The 19,196-nt window shown below is 40.6% G+C and overlaps 1 protein-coding gene across 2 annotated transcripts; it reads right to left on the bottom strand.

The window, feature by feature from the left end:
- Window positions 1–817: 817 nt before the first annotated feature.
- SLC38A2 (solute carrier family 38 member 2) lies at window positions 818–14,104 on the bottom strand. Of its 2 annotated transcripts, XM_057557192.1 has the most exons (16): window positions 13,812–14,104; window positions 12,483–12,680; window positions 12,106–12,187; window positions 11,842–11,957; window positions 8,834–8,907; window positions 8,639–8,731; window positions 8,427–8,508; window positions 6,919–7,001; window positions 6,462–6,520; window positions 6,203–6,370; window positions 5,715–5,794; window positions 5,498–5,598; window positions 4,781–4,905; window positions 4,283–4,427; window positions 4,081–4,178; window positions 818–2,986 (listed from the first exon to the last, which is right to left on the bottom strand). In XM_057557192.1, the coding sequence occupies exons 2-16, from the start codon at window positions 12,596–12,598 to the stop codon at window positions 2,888–2,890; spliced, it is 1,521 nt and encodes a 506-aa protein (XP_057413175.1). In that variant the 5' UTR covers window positions 12,599–12,680; window positions 13,812–14,104; the 3' UTR covers window positions 818–2,887. The 2 variants fall into 2 exon arrangements, with proteins under 2 accessions (XP_057413175.1, XP_007179294.1); XM_007179232.2 differs by lacking the exons at window positions 11,842–11,957; window positions 13,812–14,104 and having other exon boundaries at window positions 12,483–12,623.
- Between the last annotated feature and the right edge of the window lie 5,092 nt (window positions 14,105–19,196).

The following is a 19,196-nucleotide window of genomic DNA, read 5'->3' as shown; positions in this document are numbered from 1 at the left end:
ACATAGGATGTTTCATTGAAACGGTGTAGCACTCTTTGCCAACAAGTCCTACTGGAATTGTTGGCCTCTAACAGTACAGGGGGGATATTTACATCATATACAGAAAGCTTCACACACTCAGGTTCTCAAAGGTCTTCCATCACACTAGATCATATTTGATTTTATTACACTAGATCATTTTGATAACTACTGCATTTTGAAAATTTAGACCTTATTTAAAGTTTAAACAAGAGATCTGAACTTGCACCAAGTTTTCATGAAAAAAAAGTGATGTTCAGCCAGTCTGTTTATTGCAAATACAATTTAAACAGTATTTTAAATTTTTAGTGTTTACACAATTTGTCAATTTGTTTATTGAAATCTCTGTACAGGTACTTTTGGGACAATTCTTATAGATACATAATGTGAATTCATCAAAATGCAGTTAAGAAACTTATAGGAATATATACATTTGAACCCAAGACCCAAACCTGATATTATATACAACCTATTTACAAATACATATGGACAGACAATGTATGTACATAAGATTATCATAAATATTGAAAAATAGGTTAGCTTTAATGGATTAATGCTGTTCTATAAATAACATTACAGTTATAACTGAAACATCCACGGAAGACAGTAATGCAAAATGAGGTGACACGACAGTGGTTTTAATACTGAAGACTGCTCATTACTGGGAATTCACTGTTTAGGAACCTCCAGGTAGACAAGATAGCTCCAAGAAAATCATGCAATGGAATTTACCCTTGGCAGTTGATTTTGAACCTCAAACAGCCAGGAGATTGGAGGAGCCTCCCACATCGATTTGCTGTAAGAAGAATTTTTTTTTTTTCATTTCTTCCTGGTTGCCTTGGTATTTTCTCCCATAAGAAAGGATGTAAACTGTAGAGAACAACTCTTTACTTGGTATTCCCTGGCCAAGTCTTAAGATACACAACGAGCAATTCTTTCCAGGAATCCAACCAGAAGTGCCAATTCTTGGTCTGAGCTAGAGGTGAGGTTCTGGAGTCGAATGGAGTGCCAAAAGCCCAACTGAATGAAAGCAGCGCTGTAGAATCTCTTCTCACTGCCTTTCGAGATGGTCCCCACTTTAATTTTCGCAGAAACAAACAAAAACGGACCATTGGTTTCACCCAATGTAGCACTACAAGACGTCTTCCAGTTCCACAAGGGTCTTTGATTACAGACACATCTTGTCTGTAATTTAGTCACATATAATACAAGAATGCATAACAAAAATCATGTCTGCCACATTTCTGGCCCTTGCCTAAAACTAGAAATGTTTAGTTCAAGAGAACAACCTTATAGCCAGGTGACCAATTAATGATTCCATTATTTGCTTCCCTCAACCACTAATGGAATTATGTATATTAGATTTTAGACATTATGCCTGATGAGCAAAGTACCACATTATTTAATAATATATTCACCATACACCATGACGTACAATAAATGTGCTCTTAAAGCCAAATAATCTTTTCACTTCTAACTGGGATTAAAATAGGAAAGGTGATCATGCAGTCGGACCAATAGTTACACTCAGGTTGCACTGTTTTCCCTAGCTAACCATTTGTTGGATGTAAACAAGTAATTCTATGTTGTACAAGAATGAGATGACAATCCAGTGCACATGAGTTTTTTAAAAAGCTTACTGCATGAGAAACCCAGTGGCCTATATGAAGAGAACGTATATTATACCAAATATTGGTGTAACCTATGGATTAGACCTCTACTGTAGACAAAACATGAACACAACTAAACCATACATTGTCAAGTAATTCACACTTCCAGGAGCAGATGAGCATTTTGAAAAGTTGTACTCTCTGGGTAGAATAGTTTTGGCCTACAGCCATCAAATGCCCATTTTCCACTGCTGGAAGCAATGCCAAAAAAAGGGCTGGCCCAAAAAAAACCCGGAGCTGTTAATACAACCCTGGAGGCAGATGCAACTGAATAAACCCTGTTTTACCCAATTGCACTATTTGGTACCTCAAAATTAGTTATTTTATTTCCCACAGAAATATCTGCATTATCTTCCATGCTAATAGATTGAAGCCATAAATATTTCAGAGTCTAAATGAACCAAATTATTTGGGGACAGAGAAGAAAGGTGATGATGAGAGTTCATCTAATTTGGTGTAGCCACAATCAACCAATTATCCTTTCATGGTGAAGTCTGAATGGAAAAAAAAACTGTGCTCCTATTCATGGTACAATTTCTCATTACATCATTTTCTCTAAAAATTATTTTGGGTAAAAAAAGTATTTGGCTTAGTATGCCTACAAAAAGGCAAATCATTTCATAGTACTAGTATTTGTTTTTAAATAACAATGAATTTTTTTTAACAGAATTCATTGACAACTGCTTTTGGATAAAGTTCAAAAAAAGCAATTTTTAAAGAGTAAAATAGTGTTTCTGAGGTCTTTAAATATTTTTGGTACAAAAAAATAATAGTATTTTTCCCAATGGTTATTTCAATACTTTGCTGTAAATTAAGAAGAATTGTTTCTCACATCGAATGGTTCCATTAGGCACATTCAAGTAAAATCATAAAATATCCAAGTTAAACAATGACACAGCCAAACATGTGGCTTGATTAAAGTTAAGAGTTCGTCCATTCTCTGGAATGGAATAAAATTGTCACTTCCCTTAACCCGAGACTCGTGGTTTTGTTAATATCCATTTCTATCATACAGAATAGTTTCTTGAAAAACAAAACAAAACAAACAAAGAGTTCACTTATTCTGCACTCAGAAGAACCAGCGAGGAATCTGCACTTCAAAAGGAAGTGAAACTGAAAACATTAGGTGAAATTTCATAGCAGTTGAGAGTTGACTCAACACTGGCATCAAATGGACTATCGAGTTTTAGTGGTGCTGGTTAATGGCCACCTCCGGGGGCATTGTGGACCCAATCCAACACAATCAAGGTCATGCTTCCAGTCATCACCACTACGCCACTTAACAGGAAGAACAGAGCCTGCAACAAGCACACAGAGAAAACTGATCAGCAAGCAACAAAACATATGCTAAATATTCCTCTTTCTACTTTTAAAAACGGGCTTATAATTACTAAAAGCATGTCCATAATACTTCACAGAGCTACAGTTTTACCTTGCTAAAGAGAGTTAAACTGTCCTAAGTGAGTGATCAAGGGGTTATCTATAGAGTACTAAGTAACTGTATCTTTGAAACCTTCCCAAACTTCCCCTTTTCATTCCTTTGTATCAAATGAAAGGGTAAACAATTTTCTTTGCTAAATAAATTATTTCATATAATAGAACTGGACTGGGGTTTTTACATTTTTTAGAAGGAAAAAAATTTAACTTACAAAATCATATCCAAGTCATCTTAAAAATGCAGCCTGAGTCGAAGCTGGAGGTTTTTCTAAGAGACATGAGTAGGTCTACTCCTAATCCTACCCACTTCAGTTACTGCACTATATATTTTAAGTGAAATAAGATGATAGTTGTTGGTTCATAAGCAATTCTAGTATTTTAGTCAGACTACAATAGTAGTGGCGAATAAGGACTGAAATGCAGTCTTTTTCCTAAATATCCCCACCAGGATCATTTGTGGTTAACATACCATACTCTTTGTAAAATCAGTCGTTATTATACTGTAAAGTGTAATAGTAGCCCCCTCCCGAACCCCCAAGCTTTGCTTTGAAAATGGTTAGTCTCATTAGACTAAATACCCCATTATTTCTCTTTTATACACTCCAGGCCCATTTAAGTGCTGGTCACACAGTAGGCAGTCCAACAAATACTGGTTAAACAACGTTGAAAGGTGAGTCCGTATCTTTACGCTCTTTATCTCTATTCCTATTTCTAAAATATCTAATAACTTTCTTGCAATTAACTTAAGCATACGTATTAGATGGCAAACCATCTCTCACCTCCCCTCCTCTCCCAATCTTCCATCCGTGAAGTACACAGTTACAGATGTATTTGTTTACTAGAAACTTAAAATGAAACTACAATAAATGACATTTAGGAGACTAAAATTAAAATCAGTTGAGGAACTTCTGGCATTAGATTATTATTATTTCTCCAGTCATAATCTCTCACTCACCCCAATCTTTTGTACAGACTTCATAGGTTCTTTCTTCACTAACTTGATATAAAAGGCCGATGGAAGAATAAAAATTAACATAGCAGCTGCAGATGCACCTGTAAAAGAGCATTTACCATTTCTTAAGAATCACTTGTTATTCATTTTTTAAACATTACAATCCCTGATATTTTAAGCAACTTTGATACTTCCTAAAACTTACCAATGAAACCAAATATATCCCTAATAGTTGGTACAAAGATGACAAGTAAATTGGTAAATGCCAAGATAGACATTGTAATGATACTATGACGCCACCAACTGAAATCTTTGGTTGCACACAGCAAGTGAGTTACGGAACTCCGGATCTGCAAAAATAAGTGGATAAATAAAAACTGCAGATTTAATTAATGAAAAAAACAAACCCCAAACAACAGGATATATATCTCAACTAGCAGCTATTTTTTAAATACTAAAATTGTACCCCTCCTCAATTGCTGTTTTCTAAATATCTGAACACTAGAAAGATCATTGTGTCTTCAATTACGGGAAAAATGTCCCAGGATATGTTTTAAAGATGTACGAAACATTAAAAACAAAAAAAACTTCAAAAACCCGCATCAACTCGATACTGCTGTAGCAGTGTTTCCCTTCTCCCAAAACATAGAAATCACACAAATCTTCATGTTTAACAATTCATTCCTACTGAAAGATTACTTACTGGGAAAATAACTACAGGTACTGTCAGGGTGACAGCCATCAACACAGCCAAACGGACGACGAGAAGCAGAACATCAGTTCCCATGATGGAAGAGTAGGTATGAAGCAATTCTGACTCAACGTGTTCTATAGAGAAAGACCAAGAAAATAAAAAAGCTTCAAGTGTGCTGTCCTCTCTGGAGATTAGTTAGAAAATCTAACTTAACGGCAAAATCTGCACCAAAGTTATTAGCTACTCACAAAACGACTATAAACTAAGAGGTTAATAAGATTAATTTGGAATTAGGGTTAATGCAATTAAAGTAACATTGAAAAAAAGTTTCTAAATACCAAGGAGAGATTTAGCCACATGACCCCCATTAAAAACAACAGGAGCTAAATAGCTAAATCCCATGGTTTGGTTCACAGTGTGTGTGTGTGTGTGTGCTGTATTAATCTGAAGGGGGTGGGAGAAGAGAGTCAGGCTGAACCTAAATGCAAGCACATCACGTAAAAAATGCCATCGAATGGCTAATGGTAGATTTGGGAATCTGGATTCTAGAAATTACTGACTCAATCAATATACGCTACAGGAAATTCTAAGCTCTAAATTCAATCGTTCATCACAAATATGAAATATACCAAAACAGACCGAGTTTTTAAAGTGACAGAAGTATACATTCAAAAGTATCAATTTCATGTCATTACCTATCCTTTTTGTAAACTAGACATTATTTACCATAAAACGTCAGGTATCCAAAGAGGGCAGCAAGCAGGTACATGAGAAACATAGCAAAAAATGAAATCTTGGACACGTTCATCATTCTTCTACGACTGCGGCTATACAAATTCAAAGGAAAATACAGATACATATTTTAGCAGCAGTTATAGCAGTAATCTAATATTTTTCTAGTTTTTCCAATAAATTTATATAAAAGTAGGTAAAAAGCACTCACCCTTTAAGCTCTTCATAAATGGGAAGAATAGCAGGATGACAGACAAATGAAAAGGTCAGAATTGGCACAGCATATACAGTCTGCAAAAAATGTAGAAACTTTCTTAGTATCCTGATATAACAAACTCATGTTATCACAGTTCTGCAGCTTGTATTTATATTCATTAATCTTAGAATCGAAGCCTAAAATGATATTGTCTGGCATAATTAGCTCCCACTCTTCTAATTTGTTCACTAAGTGTGATGGGTAGCCTCCATTTCTGAATGTATCAGTTATGAACATCAGATGATCATTTCATCTCTCGATCTATTTTAAGCTACAAACCAACACTTTCTTCTCAGTCCTCAAGAATGAGCTAATCATGTTTCCTAAAGGGCAGCTATTACCTGATCTTCCTTTACCTTGGGAGTGTTTTAAAATTTCCAGTGGGTATTTTCCCTGTTTTCTTCCCTAAAATCTTCCTCTGAGAACACAAAGATTATAGTTACCTGTGAGTTGAAGATAAAATAATGTGGTTGGCAAGAATCATCTTCAGTCATATTAAAAGTCACATCAGGTGCAAAAGCTGTTGGCTGTGCTAAGGTGCTGTTTACTGTTTCATTAATTAGAAAAGCAACTTCTGCAGGACAAGAAATCTGAAACTTCTTGCAAATCACCTGAAAATACATTATTTTGCATTTGTTAGACTGAATAATGTGACAGGGCTTAGAAAAACAATCTCTAGCTGTAAAGAAAAATGATACCTACCACAATCAGAAAGAACATCATACACAACAAGGAAAGGCCACTGGTGTACCCCAAATATCCTATAAGGAGAAAAAAAAATTGGTATTCGTTTACTAAAACAGGTTTAGGGCAAATATAAACTCAATTCTGCTTGCAAGACTTCAGTGTGGACACATCAAATTTCTGATTCTTATATAATAAGATGTAGAATAACTTAAAAATACTTGTTAATAACTAAATCAATAACAACTATCCTTTTTTATTTTTATAAAGCACAAGATGTTGTAAATGTCAACAGAATATTTGGGCCCTTTGGTAACCATCCTGCTAGAATTTTTCGAAGACCTACAAGTTCTGAATGCTGAAATTCACAAATGTATGTTTTCAGGGCTCTTTAGCTCTCATTAATTTCTATTAAGAGGAAGTCAATTAGCTGGTGAGGCTCATTTCAATTCTCTTTAGAGATGGGTTTGCTCACCTAAATTCCTCAGCAGTGACAAGGGAAGAATGAGCACCAGTGAGACCAAGAGAACCAAATAGTCACCGTTCAGATACCACAATCTGAATTAAAGAAAAGAAAAACAAGGTCACAACCAGCCACAAACATACTCAGAATAACATACATTTCTTTTCACAAGACTTGTTTTATATTTTAAAAAAAGACAGGTTTGGAAAGAGCATCGCTTCTTCAAAAAGCCCACTTAGACAGAATAGATTTCTAACTTTGAGCCCTCAATGAATATTCACTCAGGTTAGAGATGGGATCTCAAACAGTGTAACTTTTGTCCCACTGTTTGCTCTGGGAAGGCTGCCAGCTGATTCGTAACATAAAATGCTTCTTAAAGGCTTGATACTAATGTAGGGAACAAAGCGGCATTGTTAAGCCAGTCATCTTATCTTGAAGCATTTTTAGAAAACTGTATGCCAACTTCGTCATAGCTTTAGCTCACTTTTTTTGGTGCTAGAAACAAGGAAATTTTAAAACAAGTTTCTTTCAGACATTTGTTAGCAAATGTACTTACTAATAAACATGTCAACAAGGAATTTCTCACACTTCGATAAAATACATAGGCAAAAACAAAACAACAAAACCCAGTCCCCTAAAACAAGAACTTATTCCAGGTTGCCGAGAGTATGTTGTGACACCTTGACCCACCTTGACTCCAATAGTAAAAAGATTCCTTCTGAACTCAGAGAAAATGTTATGCATCTCTCCTAAGAGTTCGAGCAATGCCTTTTCCTTTTTAGGTCATCAACTACACCGTTTTAAATCACTTATTTTCAAATTCTAATTGCCCTGTCAATTCTACTCTGCTCACTTCAGCAATAAAGACCCCCCCCCAACAGAAAACTAATATTTAAAGATCAGCTTACTAAACTTAATTTCAAATGCCACAGAGATAACCACACCTCTCTATTTTGAGATAATGAGCTGCACGTAAGCTGTGAAGTACATTATCCCTCCTCATGTGTACTTTAGATAAAAACCTGTTAGTCCACTTGGATGAATAACTTTGCTAGAAGGACAAGGTCTGTACAGCATGGCCATACATTTTCTGGTATTCTGCATTTTAAATACATGAAATTTCAAACTCACAAAAATAAGACAGGAATTGATTTTTAATGTAATTCAAAATGTTAGTCCTAACTTAGGTTGGGGTATGAGTCATTCAACTATAATTTCTTGGGACAGTAAATATAAAGAGAAAAGGTACGTAGTTCCAGAAAACCTGTTTTCACACGCAGGTTACAAATTTGTTATTCAGAGTTATAGGGCTACTGTAACTTGTCCTATAACTACTATCTTTGGCCTTTCATTCTCAAAGGTTCAAATCAGTTTCTGGCGGGACTTCTTGGTCAGTTTCAACAGGAGCATTTACAAAAAATAATTTACTGATAATCATTTCGTATCCAACTTTGATAAAAATGTATCTAACCATTTTAGACTGTAATTGTTTCTTAGGAGTAACCTTACTTAGCACCTACCCAGTGGTATCTTCAATGTTCATTAATGCCTGGATCACCAAAGGTAACTCATATTTCACTATGAAGAGGTAGCTTGACATAGCTGGAGGAAAACAAAATTATACCATTACAAGTGCAAAATGTGGCACGTGACACCAAAAGTAACGTGTCACCACTCTCTGCTACATAAAGAGCAAAAAAGTCTACCCAAATCGTCCTTTAAAAATTCTTACCTCCAATGTTCTGCATTGTAATGGATCCAGAGGCTGCAAGCTTTCCAACCATTCCAAATGCCTTATGTCCCAGTTGTTCATATAATAAAGACCCTGTAATTTAAGGAACACAGAAGCATGAAGAAAGTATTTTATAAGAGGAAGAAAATCATGACAGGCATAACTGTTTTAGAAGTATCAAGAATGCTACCATACCTCCTTCATTGGCAGTCTTCAAAAGAAGATGAACAGAATACAGGGAAAATATTGACACAAATGTCAACAGGATTCTGATGAGAGAAGGAAAAGGCACAGGGTTATAAATAAGCACGTCTATATTTAAAAACAATTCTTTTTGGCTTTATTTAAACATTAAACATGGAACTTGTCCTAATATTTTGTGTACGAGACAGAATGCCCCCAAGGACAGGTGTTCACTCTCTCCTGGCTAGAGTGTCAACAAGTTCTCTTACCTGGCACTAAACATGACTGCATCATGTCTCAGGTAATAACTCTACAGTACTGGTTAAGAACAGGGTTATTAACCCACTGAACCAAAGGTGCTGGGAGACGCTGGAAAACCTAACTTTTCAGTGGTAGAGTTACAAGACCTATATTTTGATTCTGGCACCATGATAATTAGCTGTGTACTTGCCACTTCTCTGCATTGTATAGTTCCTTTTATCTATAAAATGGTTTTAACACCTGCCAGTTACTTGTGAAATCCAAATGAGACAGATTCAGGAAAGGTCTTGAGACCACTTGGACCACATAGATAAGCAAAGGTAATGGGACTATAAAGGAAGTGGAGGGAAAGATACTGACATGTTAAGTGTCAGGCACAGCTTTACAAATGGGCACAAATCAGAGAAGTACTGGGACCATATACTACACTGCACACCATGGTATGGAAGACAGGCCCAGCATTGTGAGTTAAACAATGCCTGTGCTAGAACAAGCGGGCTATCAGTCCGACTGGGCTGTCTCCTCCCTCAGTCCTTTCGGTTGGATGGAACAGGAGAAAAAAAAAAAATAGAATAGAGAGGAACTAAAGGTTCTCTACTAAGTCACTACGTTTTCCTTTAGGGCACACGTCCTCTCTCATTCCAGCTTTACTTTCTTCCCCCCAGGCAAGCCAAGAAGAATACAGATTTCTTTTTGTTAAAAGGAACAACAACAACAACAGATCAAAATCAGGGAAACTCATAGAAAACTCTGCAAACAAGAAGACAGTCACATTTTCCAAATTCTTTACTGGCAAACTGAATACAGTACCATATAAGGTCTGGCAAAGAAACTGATGTCTGTTAGTTAAACATAGGTGGTGGCATTAAGCTGCCATTCTAATGCCCAAAGTTTCATGGGGTCTAATCTGCTGTGGAAATGACACAATCAGCCTCATCTCTAACTGGACAAAGCATGGCTTAATCAAAGACAATGTTCAAAGTGTGCTGACAAATTCAGTCCTTTCTTTTACACAGAAAGGACAATGAGGAATGAACAGACTTCATAACCCTTGAGGTCACTTTCAACCTCAAGTTGAGTCTACTTTATAGGGTAAGCTACAAGAGTTGTTTAACCAGATGATGGCAGCCATGTGGCTTTTGAACCATTTACGTCTGTACCTCCAAATATACGTTGTAAAATACTGATGGATTTAAAAACTCACTTTAGCACTCTTGATATTATTTAACCATTTATTAAATGGTTAATCATCAAACATACAGACCCTATTAGAGTATAAATAATTTCAGAAGTGCAAGGGTAACATATCAGAATTTTGCTTTCTCTTACGAAACAAAGGAGCCATATTATCTCATGTAAATTCTGCACCATAACCACACTGGAGCATTTAAAAACTGCCTCCAGTTTTTATATTAAGAGTTAGGAAGTGTTGCAAGTATGTAACAATGATGCCATTCAAGTACCCCACTAAAAAAAAACTTTGAAACTCTAGGGTCCTTTCTATGAAAATTCCTGGCTCTTGGTCTTAGATCTCAAAAAGCCTCATGCTAATGAAGCAAGCTGAGTGAATCCTAGCTTCCAAAGCTCAAAGCCATGCTTAACTTCAGTGTGGAATTTCACCACAAAGCAGAGCTTTGCGAAGGTCTGCTTTTCTTTTCATGAACATTCTATTCTGCTAGAAAAAAATAACTTGAGTAGAAGGCAACAGTCAGTTAACTAAAACATATCTGTAGCAAAGAGACAATTCCATGCTACGTGTATATGTGGTTTCTTCGCCTGATAGTAAATCACACTATCTTCCACTGAAAGTGCCTTAGCCAGGAGCCCACAGAAGCCCAATCTTAGTTGCTATGATACAAACATCACTGAAAACGCATACTAAACTTCCCATGTGTTTTTCTTTTATGCTTTTTTTTCCTGGGAATAAGGTCCATACTTTTACATTCTCCAAAGGTCAGTGACCCCCAAAATGGTTAAAAACCGCTGTTCTAAAGTCTTCTACAGCTCCAAAATTCTATTCTAGGTATTTACGCTGGAAAGCACAGGAGTAACTAATTCTAACTGGACAACTGGGGGAAAAAAAGGCAATTCAAAGCAGGTACTTATTAAAATATTCATCTTTTGCTGTGGCAATCACATAGACCTGGAAGAGATAAATATTAAAAAGAAAACAAAAAATAAATTAAAAAATCACATATGGGTTGCTTTTCAGTGTCCAGAAAATTATGACTCACTTTTCTTAAAACAAACATGTTCTAGGTTAGACAAATACCACCACACCCTATATATTAAAAAAAAAAAAAGCAAAAAAAAAGTTGTTTTCCTTATGTACTAAAGGAGCCACAGGTCCTTGGGGAGACTGTCAATTTACCAAACTGACTTGAAGGCTACCATGCTTTTTAATATTTCTTGCTTCAGAGTTTGCCAGAGTAAAAATTCTACCCTGGATTTATCAACAGTTCTTTTTAAATATTCAATCCCTATTCAACTGTAACTATCCCCTTTGACGTAAAGACTTTTTGGTTTAATTATCGGTTTTAAGAGTTGTCTTAATTTTTCCTACCTAATTGGCTTTTTTGATATCATGCAGTTACAAAGCAGAATAAAGAGATTTTCAGATTTCTCATATGTTAAATTTTAAGCAAATGATTTTTAAGTCAACTACTTCAACTGTAAATTCAGTCTCTGGAGCCAAAATATATGTTGTATCATCATATTTACTGCCCTGCATGGCAGACTCACTACTTACACATACTTACATAAAAAGAGCAATTCCAGTATTAGCCATGGCATAAGAAAGCCCAAGGATTCCACTGCCCACAATCGCATTGCTCAGATTAAATACTGACATTCCAAAGGAAGTAGTACCTGGATGCTACACAGAGGGAAAACGATAACCAAACATATAACAATAATTAAATGGAGAAAACCAGCTTTGGGCAAGTTAGATTTGAAATCTAAAAGTAAAACTATTCTTTTACTCCATAAAGCCACAGAAACATAAATTATTATTTTTAACTTACAAAGTCTGTTTCATACTTCTTCTTCCCCAAATTCGATTCAAGTAAAAAGTTCTGGTTTTCAGGATCTACATCTGCATAATGGCTGCAGAAAAAGAAAACCAAAAAAAAAAAAAATCCTAAATTGGATTGAAATATACAAAGGAATGCTTCAACACAAAACGCTCCCCGCGTTTAGCTGTCACACATCTTTACTTAAATGCATATTAAGTAGTAGTCGACATTCACACGACACCATGTCATTGCAACCGGATAATCTTCCAGAGATTACACGCTCTCTCCAAACGCTACAGTAATTTAAAGCAACAGAAGAAGAGTTCCAGGTAAAGAACCTCCGATGCACACAAGCCGTTTTTAAAAAAGCACACAACTTCTCCCACCTTTTCAGAGCAGCTTGTTTGGTGGGGTAGGAGTAGTTGAAGTCACTGTTGGAACTGTAGCTGCTGCTGTCCTCATCTGGGGAAATATTGAACCTTCCCATTTCGGCTTTCTTCATGCTGGGTTGCAGAAGGAATCAGGCGCAGCGAGTAATGCTGGGCTCCTTTTGTCCTTGGAGATGCACGGGCCCGCGCGGCTGCCTGTGAAGGTAGAGGCGGCGCGTCAGGACTGCAGAGCCCGCCCTGGTCACGTGATGCCGCCGGGCGGCGCTGCGAGGCTGATTCATCCCCGGCCAGGCGAGTGGAAAAGTACCAGCCGAGCGCGAAGGGCGGGGGCGCGCGCCGAGGGGCGGAAAAGTACAGACCGCGGAGCCGCGGAGAACAAAGATGGTCCCCCTGCAGCGCTGCGCCTGCGGAGGCCCACGCCCCCCGGACCCCGATGACCCTCTCCAACGGAATTTAGTGTTTGGCCCTCTCCATTCTCTCAAGTTTCACGGGAGGGGTGCGGGGGCTCTGTTTTGCTTTTCCCGCAGCCTCCTAGGTCGTGCACAGGCACGCAGGGCAAACATCCCACCCAGGCATTGGCTAGGCGTGCACTGCATGTAGCCCAGGCGCACAACTCCCCCTTTCTAGCATTTACATTAGCAATGCCGCGTAAGTCGTCCTTTCACACCTGGAGCCCCCAGATGGCGAAATGCCTCTGCAGCAGACAGACTCGAAGGGGGCGGAAAGGGCGAACATGAGTCCTCTCCCGAGAAAGGGAGCAGAGGGCGCGCAGAGGCGTCGAGGGTTTGTTTACACGCGCACGCCCGTGCCCTCGAACACACCAGCCCACAGGCATTTGGCTCGCGAGCGCTTCGCCCGGCCGGCCCCTCCTCTGCCCGAAAAGGAAACTGATGCAATATCGATAGCCGACTGTCAAACGTTCCCGCTTGTCTTCCCCAATCCTGGCCTCCGCTACACTAAAAGCCCGAACCCACTCCCGTCGCCCCCAAATTCCAAGACCCGTTTAGGTAATTATTTTTATTAATTCAATTCAGTCACAAGACTTGTCGCAACGGAGCCTCGGGGCCCGGCTGGCTCCCCTCCCCCTAACGGGAGGATGCGGCTCCGCTCCGGGCGGGCACGCGGCCCCCGTGCCCCTCCCTCGCCCGGAGGAGGACCGCGACCCCGGTGCGGACCGGGATCGAAGGCTGGCTCGCACACCAAAAAAGCCCTCCCCAGGAGTAAACGACCGCGGCAGCTGCCTTCCCGCCGCGGCCCCTCCCGGACGCCCCTCCCCCACTCCCGCCCGGGCCCCGCGCCCTCTGCAGACGCCCCCGCGCGCGTTACCTCGGTAGTCTCGACTCCTGTATCCCGGAAACAACACGCAAACGCCTTCTGTGAGTTTTTCTCAGTCAAACAAAAATCGTAAAAAAAAGAGAAACAAAACAGAAAATCCAACTAGAGGCAGGAAAAAAATTTTAACTAAACAAGGAAATGGCAAGTTGCCGCCCCAATCGTCCGGCGTCAGCCGTCTTAAGGGAAAGGAGCCAGTGTGCGGGAACGCGTGGTCGGGCTGCTGGCGGCTCTGCAAGAAAAGCGCTCCAGCACGGCAGCGTCGCGCGGCTCTGGAGCCAGCGGCGCGAGCGGCGGGTTATAGCTGCCGCCTTGGAGGACGCGTCAGTGGGCGGGGCCCCAGCCGCCGGGTGGCTGCTCTTTGTGTATCAACACCACCTGGGCTCCGCCCCGCGCCCGCCCGGGCCCGCAAGGCCCCGCCCCGCCCCACCCGCGTCCGTCCCCCGCGGCTGACTCGGGCCGCCTAGCCCCGCCCGCTGGCGTTTCCCGCCCCCCCCCCACCCCCGCCCCGGGCCAGCCCCGCTCTGCCGTCTCCTGGTCAGCCTGGAAAGACGCCCCCCGTGCTTCTCCCGGTCTGTCCCTTTCAGCCCTGACTGGTGCCCAAGACATGCGGTTGTCTTTCAGGAACCTTCTCCTTCAAATATACTTTTGTCCGAGTTTCCAGCAGGCTTTGCTTTCTCCTAGAGGCTTTTTGGGGACACATCCCGCCCACCCAATCCTTTCCTGCCGGTTTTTTTTTGTGATTTACATGGGGGTTTTCTCTAGCAAAGTTGGGCCAACGCAGCAACGTTGTCTCCATGGTAGGTTTCTGTTCTCGTTCTTTCTTCTCCTCCTAGACCTGCTTTCACTCTTCAAAACTAGCCTGATGAGGTCGGTTGGCAGCTCCATTTCGGGAGATCCTTTTTATACGGACACGGAGAACCCTATTAAGGGTAAAGCTACGTCCTGCCCAGTAAGCCAGACTCCTTGAAAGGGGTCCCTGGTTGGGGGCTTCGCTCTTCCGATGAAGTGTAGGAGTCCCACTTTCCCTTCGCAGACACATTGCAGTCATCCCACCACCCCACCCCAATTGGAGAGCTCTCCTCGCCTCTCTCTCTCCTTGTATTTACAGAGGCGCTGCCTCGGTTGGAATGCTGGTCCTCCCCTTCCAGTGTTGATGTGGTCTTGCTGAGCCAGGCAACTAGGGGGCCCCTTCGCTGTGGAATACTCGGTGCTGCCGGAAAGGCTGGAAACAAAGGCCTCTTAGGAGAGAATTGTTGGTTGAATGAATGAATAAACAAACGATCTGACTTCCTGCTCTCTTCCTTTTGGGGACGTGGGAGAGATTGGGCAGGGTTGGGTGTGATCACAATTTTTGCTTTCAATGTTTTCCTGAGGAAATCTGTACAACTGTCTATTTCCGTGGCACGTGAGGCTGAGGGTGCCCTCGGCCTGCACCAGTGTTCATGACTGACGTGGGAGGACCCGATTTCCCCTTTACACTCCTTTCTTCCCCCACCCCTTCGACTGGTCAGACCAGTCTCACCTAAACAATACTCTTTCTTGCTTTAGTGCCCAGCTTCTCACTATCACTCAAGGCTTAGTCACTGAGCCTTGGGAAAGCCTCCCTCCTCACCCCTCTTATTGCAGGGACTGTTTTCTAACCCATGTGGCGAGGACTTTTTAAAACCTATGCTGTCTTGTACTCAAAATTGTTCAAGTTTGTAGTCTTACCAGGGAGACTGTGAGCTCCCCAGGGCAAGTTTGGCACTTGATACACATTTGGGGCTGAAAAAACTTCTTTCTTCCACGCACATTCCCTAGTAACACCGATCAACTCTTGTCTGGAAAGCAATCTTAGCAGTGGGTTAGAGAGGACTCGCTGGAAGTTCCTTTCTATCAGGTTTCAACTGATGAAAATCAAAAGATCTTAAATCAGTTCTTCATCCAGGTTAGTCCCCTGCATAGTCAGAGGTGGTTATGGTTGGCAAGTCCTACTCTCAGACTAGTTCTCTTGTCCCTTGGATTTTTTGGTGGTTTGTATTGAAGTGCATGCTTAAGGAAACCTGTAAAATTGAGGGGGTGTGTGCGTGTGTGTTGGGGGGAGGGCTGTAATCTTGTTCTGACTTCTCTATGACAAGAACCTGAACAGTAAATGACAAAAAAGAGGGGGAGGTATTGAAACATTGATTTTTTGTTTGCAAATTTGATTCATGTTTTCAAAGGCCACTTGAGGCATATCTAGTTACTCAAGTGGCTTCCAAGTGAGGCCTGATGTGCTTGAGTTTTTGCCCTTATGCCCTGGGCTAGAAGGCATGGGACACAGTACCCTGACCCAATTTCTAGGAAACTATACCGCCAAATTCTTGTTGGTCAGAAGTGCTATGATTTTGCTCTATTCCTAAGCAAATGTTTTAGCAGAACAGTGTCTTTCAGACTGCAGAATGGGACCCAGGAAAGGACAGTGATGAATTCAGTGGATTACTACAAGCTTTTTTAAATTTCTTTAATTCAATAGAACAAAATAGAATTAAAATATCAGTATGCCATATATAGTAATGCTAGTACTATTCTATAAAACTAATTTTGATTATGTACAAATATGTATATATTCTGAGTTATGAAGTGAAATCTATTTCTTACTGTGGGCTGGGATCAAAGAATTTTGAAAGCTACTAAGAGTAAACCTATCCTAAGACAGGAAAATAATCACATATATTAGTTGTCAACTCTGGATTTTCAGGAATGCACTGCATTGTCAAGATAGGTCGGTAGGAGTTTTTAGGGAGGGTAGATAGCTATCTTCTGTAGAATTATTTGACCATTATCACCTGATAAAATAGAGTGGGTCTGTTTCTGGGGGCTCTAGTGAGTTGTTTCCCAACCTGTTGTTGAACAAGATCATCTTCAGGATGGTCCTCAAAATTCTGTTTATCCAGCATTTCAGTTTGCCTGAAGTGGGCTCACACATTATATTTGCTTCTCTCTACCCTTCATGTCCAGCCGAGTAGTTTCATTCTCAGGTTGGCTTTCGTGGCTTCCTTTGATGTGGCACTAGCCTATATTTCCATCCTAATCCCCCACTATTCCTTGTGGTAGGCAACTTCTGAGATGAAGCTCAATGAACCTCACCTGATAGTCATACTCAGCCGTAATCCCCTTTCCTTGAATATGGGTTGGACCTAGTGATGTGCTTCTATTCAGCAAAAGTGAAGGTACATTACTTCTGAGATTAGGTTACAAAAAGTCTCTGGCTTCCGTCTTGTTCTCTCTTGCTCTCTCCCTCATTTGCTTTGAGGGAAACCAGCTGCCATCTTGTGAACTGTCCTACAGAGATGCCCACAGGACAAGGAACTAACGTCTCTGACAACAGCCCAGGGAGGCCTGCCAATGGTCACAAGAGTAAGCATTGAAACTGATCGTGCCCAGTTGAGCCTTGAGATGACTGCAGTCCCAGCTAATACGTTAGTGAGAGGACCCAGCTGAGCCCAGCCTGGATTCCTGACCCACAGAAATAAGTGATAATAAATGTTTGTTGTTTTACGCCACTAAGTTTTGCTGTAGTTTATCACTCGGCCATAGATAACTAATACATTCCCCTTCTTATACCCTGTGGTTTTGCCACTGTTCTCAAACCATTTCCCATTTCCCATTCAAACTTTACCCACTGCTTGGAATATTCTTCATGCCTCCTCTTCCCTGCTATCACCATGTATCTAAACTCTTATCTTTCCTTTGAGGCCCACCTTAAATGCCAGACCTTTCATTAATTTTTCTTTATTTGATGCTCCCATTTGAAACTGATCTCATTCTATTCAATACTTTGCACGTAGTGCTTTATAAATATCTTTTTGTGGCACTTCTGTGTTGTCTATGTACCAGATTTTCTGTTACTACCTTTTAGGGTAGAATCTGGCTAATCACACCTGACCTAGTCACTTGTAAAAAGAAGGCACTTTTTGAGTATTTGGATGAATTAAATACATTGAAGTACCTATTTAAGTACCTACCACTACCTGAATTATATTTATTTATCTGTTTACTGTTTGTCTCCCTCACTAGAATATAAGTTCCATGAAGGCAGAGGTTTAATCTGCTTTGATCACTGTTAGCTCCAGTACCTAGAACAGTACCTGGTAATACATTTTTGTTGAATGAATAAATGTAGGAGTAAACAGTAGAAAGCATATTATCTAATATGTCTAAACGGCATCTATCTCATTCCTTACTGGTCGAAGCAGAACTCTTGACTTCCCTAGCAAAACCGTTCCTAATTCTTTATAATTTAGAAGTATAACACTACCATTCATAAGGGAGCCCTCCTTTTCCTCAAATACCCAATCCATCAGCTAGTCTTGAGGGTTCTGCCTCCAAATACATTCAGAATCTTGCCATCTCCACTACTCTGGTCCTAGTCCAAGCGACCATCACCTCTCTCCTGGATCACTGCAAACGCCACAGCCTAACTCATCTCTGGGCTTCCGTTCTTGGTGCTCATTGTCTGTTCTCCACCTGGCAGAAAGTAAGATCTTCTCAGAACGTAAATAAAATCCCTTGCTTAAAAGGATAAATTGTTAAAGCCCTCAGTGGCTTCTAACTGCAACCAGAATAAAGTCCATATTCCTCACTCACCATGGCCTTACCTGGTTGTGCCCTTGCCTACCTCCTCAGCCTCGTCTCCTGCCACTCTTTTCCTTTTCTTTCTTTCCTTTTTTTTTTTTTTTGTTGCATCATTCTATCTCCTTTTAAAATTAATTTTTATTGGAGTATAGTTGATTTATACCGTTCCTTTTCATTATGTATCAGCCACAATGATTTTCTTTCTGTCCCTGAAATACTCTAAGTTATTCCCTTTTCAGGGCACTGTACTTGCTGTTTCTTCCACCTGGAAATCTCCTTGCCTCTATGTTTGGGTAGCATCACTTAGGTCTGTTTAAATATCACTCCTGAAAAAAAAAAAGTCTTCTGGACTTCCCTGGTGGCACAGTGGTTAAGAATCAGCCTGCCAACGCCGGGGACATGGGTTCGAGCCCTGGTTCGGGAAGATCCCACATGCCGTGGAGCAACTAAGCCCATGTGCCACAACTACTGAGCCTGCGCTCTAGAGCCCGCAAGCCACAACTACTGAAGCCTGCGAGCCGCAACTACTGAAGCCCGCGTGCCTAGAGCCCGTGCTCCACAACAAGAGAAGCCACCAGAATGAGAAGCCCGCGCACCTCAACGAGGAGTAGCCCCCACTCGCCGCAACTAGAGAAAGCCCACACGCAGCAACCAAGACCCAACGCAGCCAAAAATAAATAAATGAATTTATTTTAAAAATTTTTTAAAAAGAAATTATTCTAGCTTATAAAAAAAAGTCTTCCTTGACCATCCTAGCAAAAGTTGCCCCTTGCATGCAAT

Source organism: Balaenoptera acutorostrata, chromosome 11 (assembly GCF_949987535.1).
Source record: "Balaenoptera acutorostrata chromosome 11, mBalAcu1.1, whole genome shotgun sequence".
NCBI classification, from domain to species: Eukaryota; Metazoa; Chordata; class Mammalia; order Artiodactyla; family Balaenopteridae; genus Balaenoptera; species Balaenoptera acutorostrata.
Note: the sequence above shows the minus strand (reverse complement) of the source record. Positions and strands in the feature narration are given on the sequence as shown.

Excerpts from the sequence above, each read along its gene's own strand:
- SLC38A2 (XM_057557192.1), bottom strand. The coding sequence starts at position 12,598 with ATGAAGAAAGCCGAAATGGGAAGGTTCAATATTTCCCCAGATGAGGAC. Across the intron at positions 12,188-12,482 it reads AAACAAGCTGCTCTGAAAAG|CCATTATGCAGATGTAGATC; the intron begins GTGGGAGAAGTT and ends CTTTTTCTGCAG. Across the intron at positions 4,179-4,282 it reads GGATATATTTGGTTTCATTG|GTGCATCTGCAGCTGCTATG; the intron begins GTAAGTTTTAGG and ends GCTCTTTTACAG.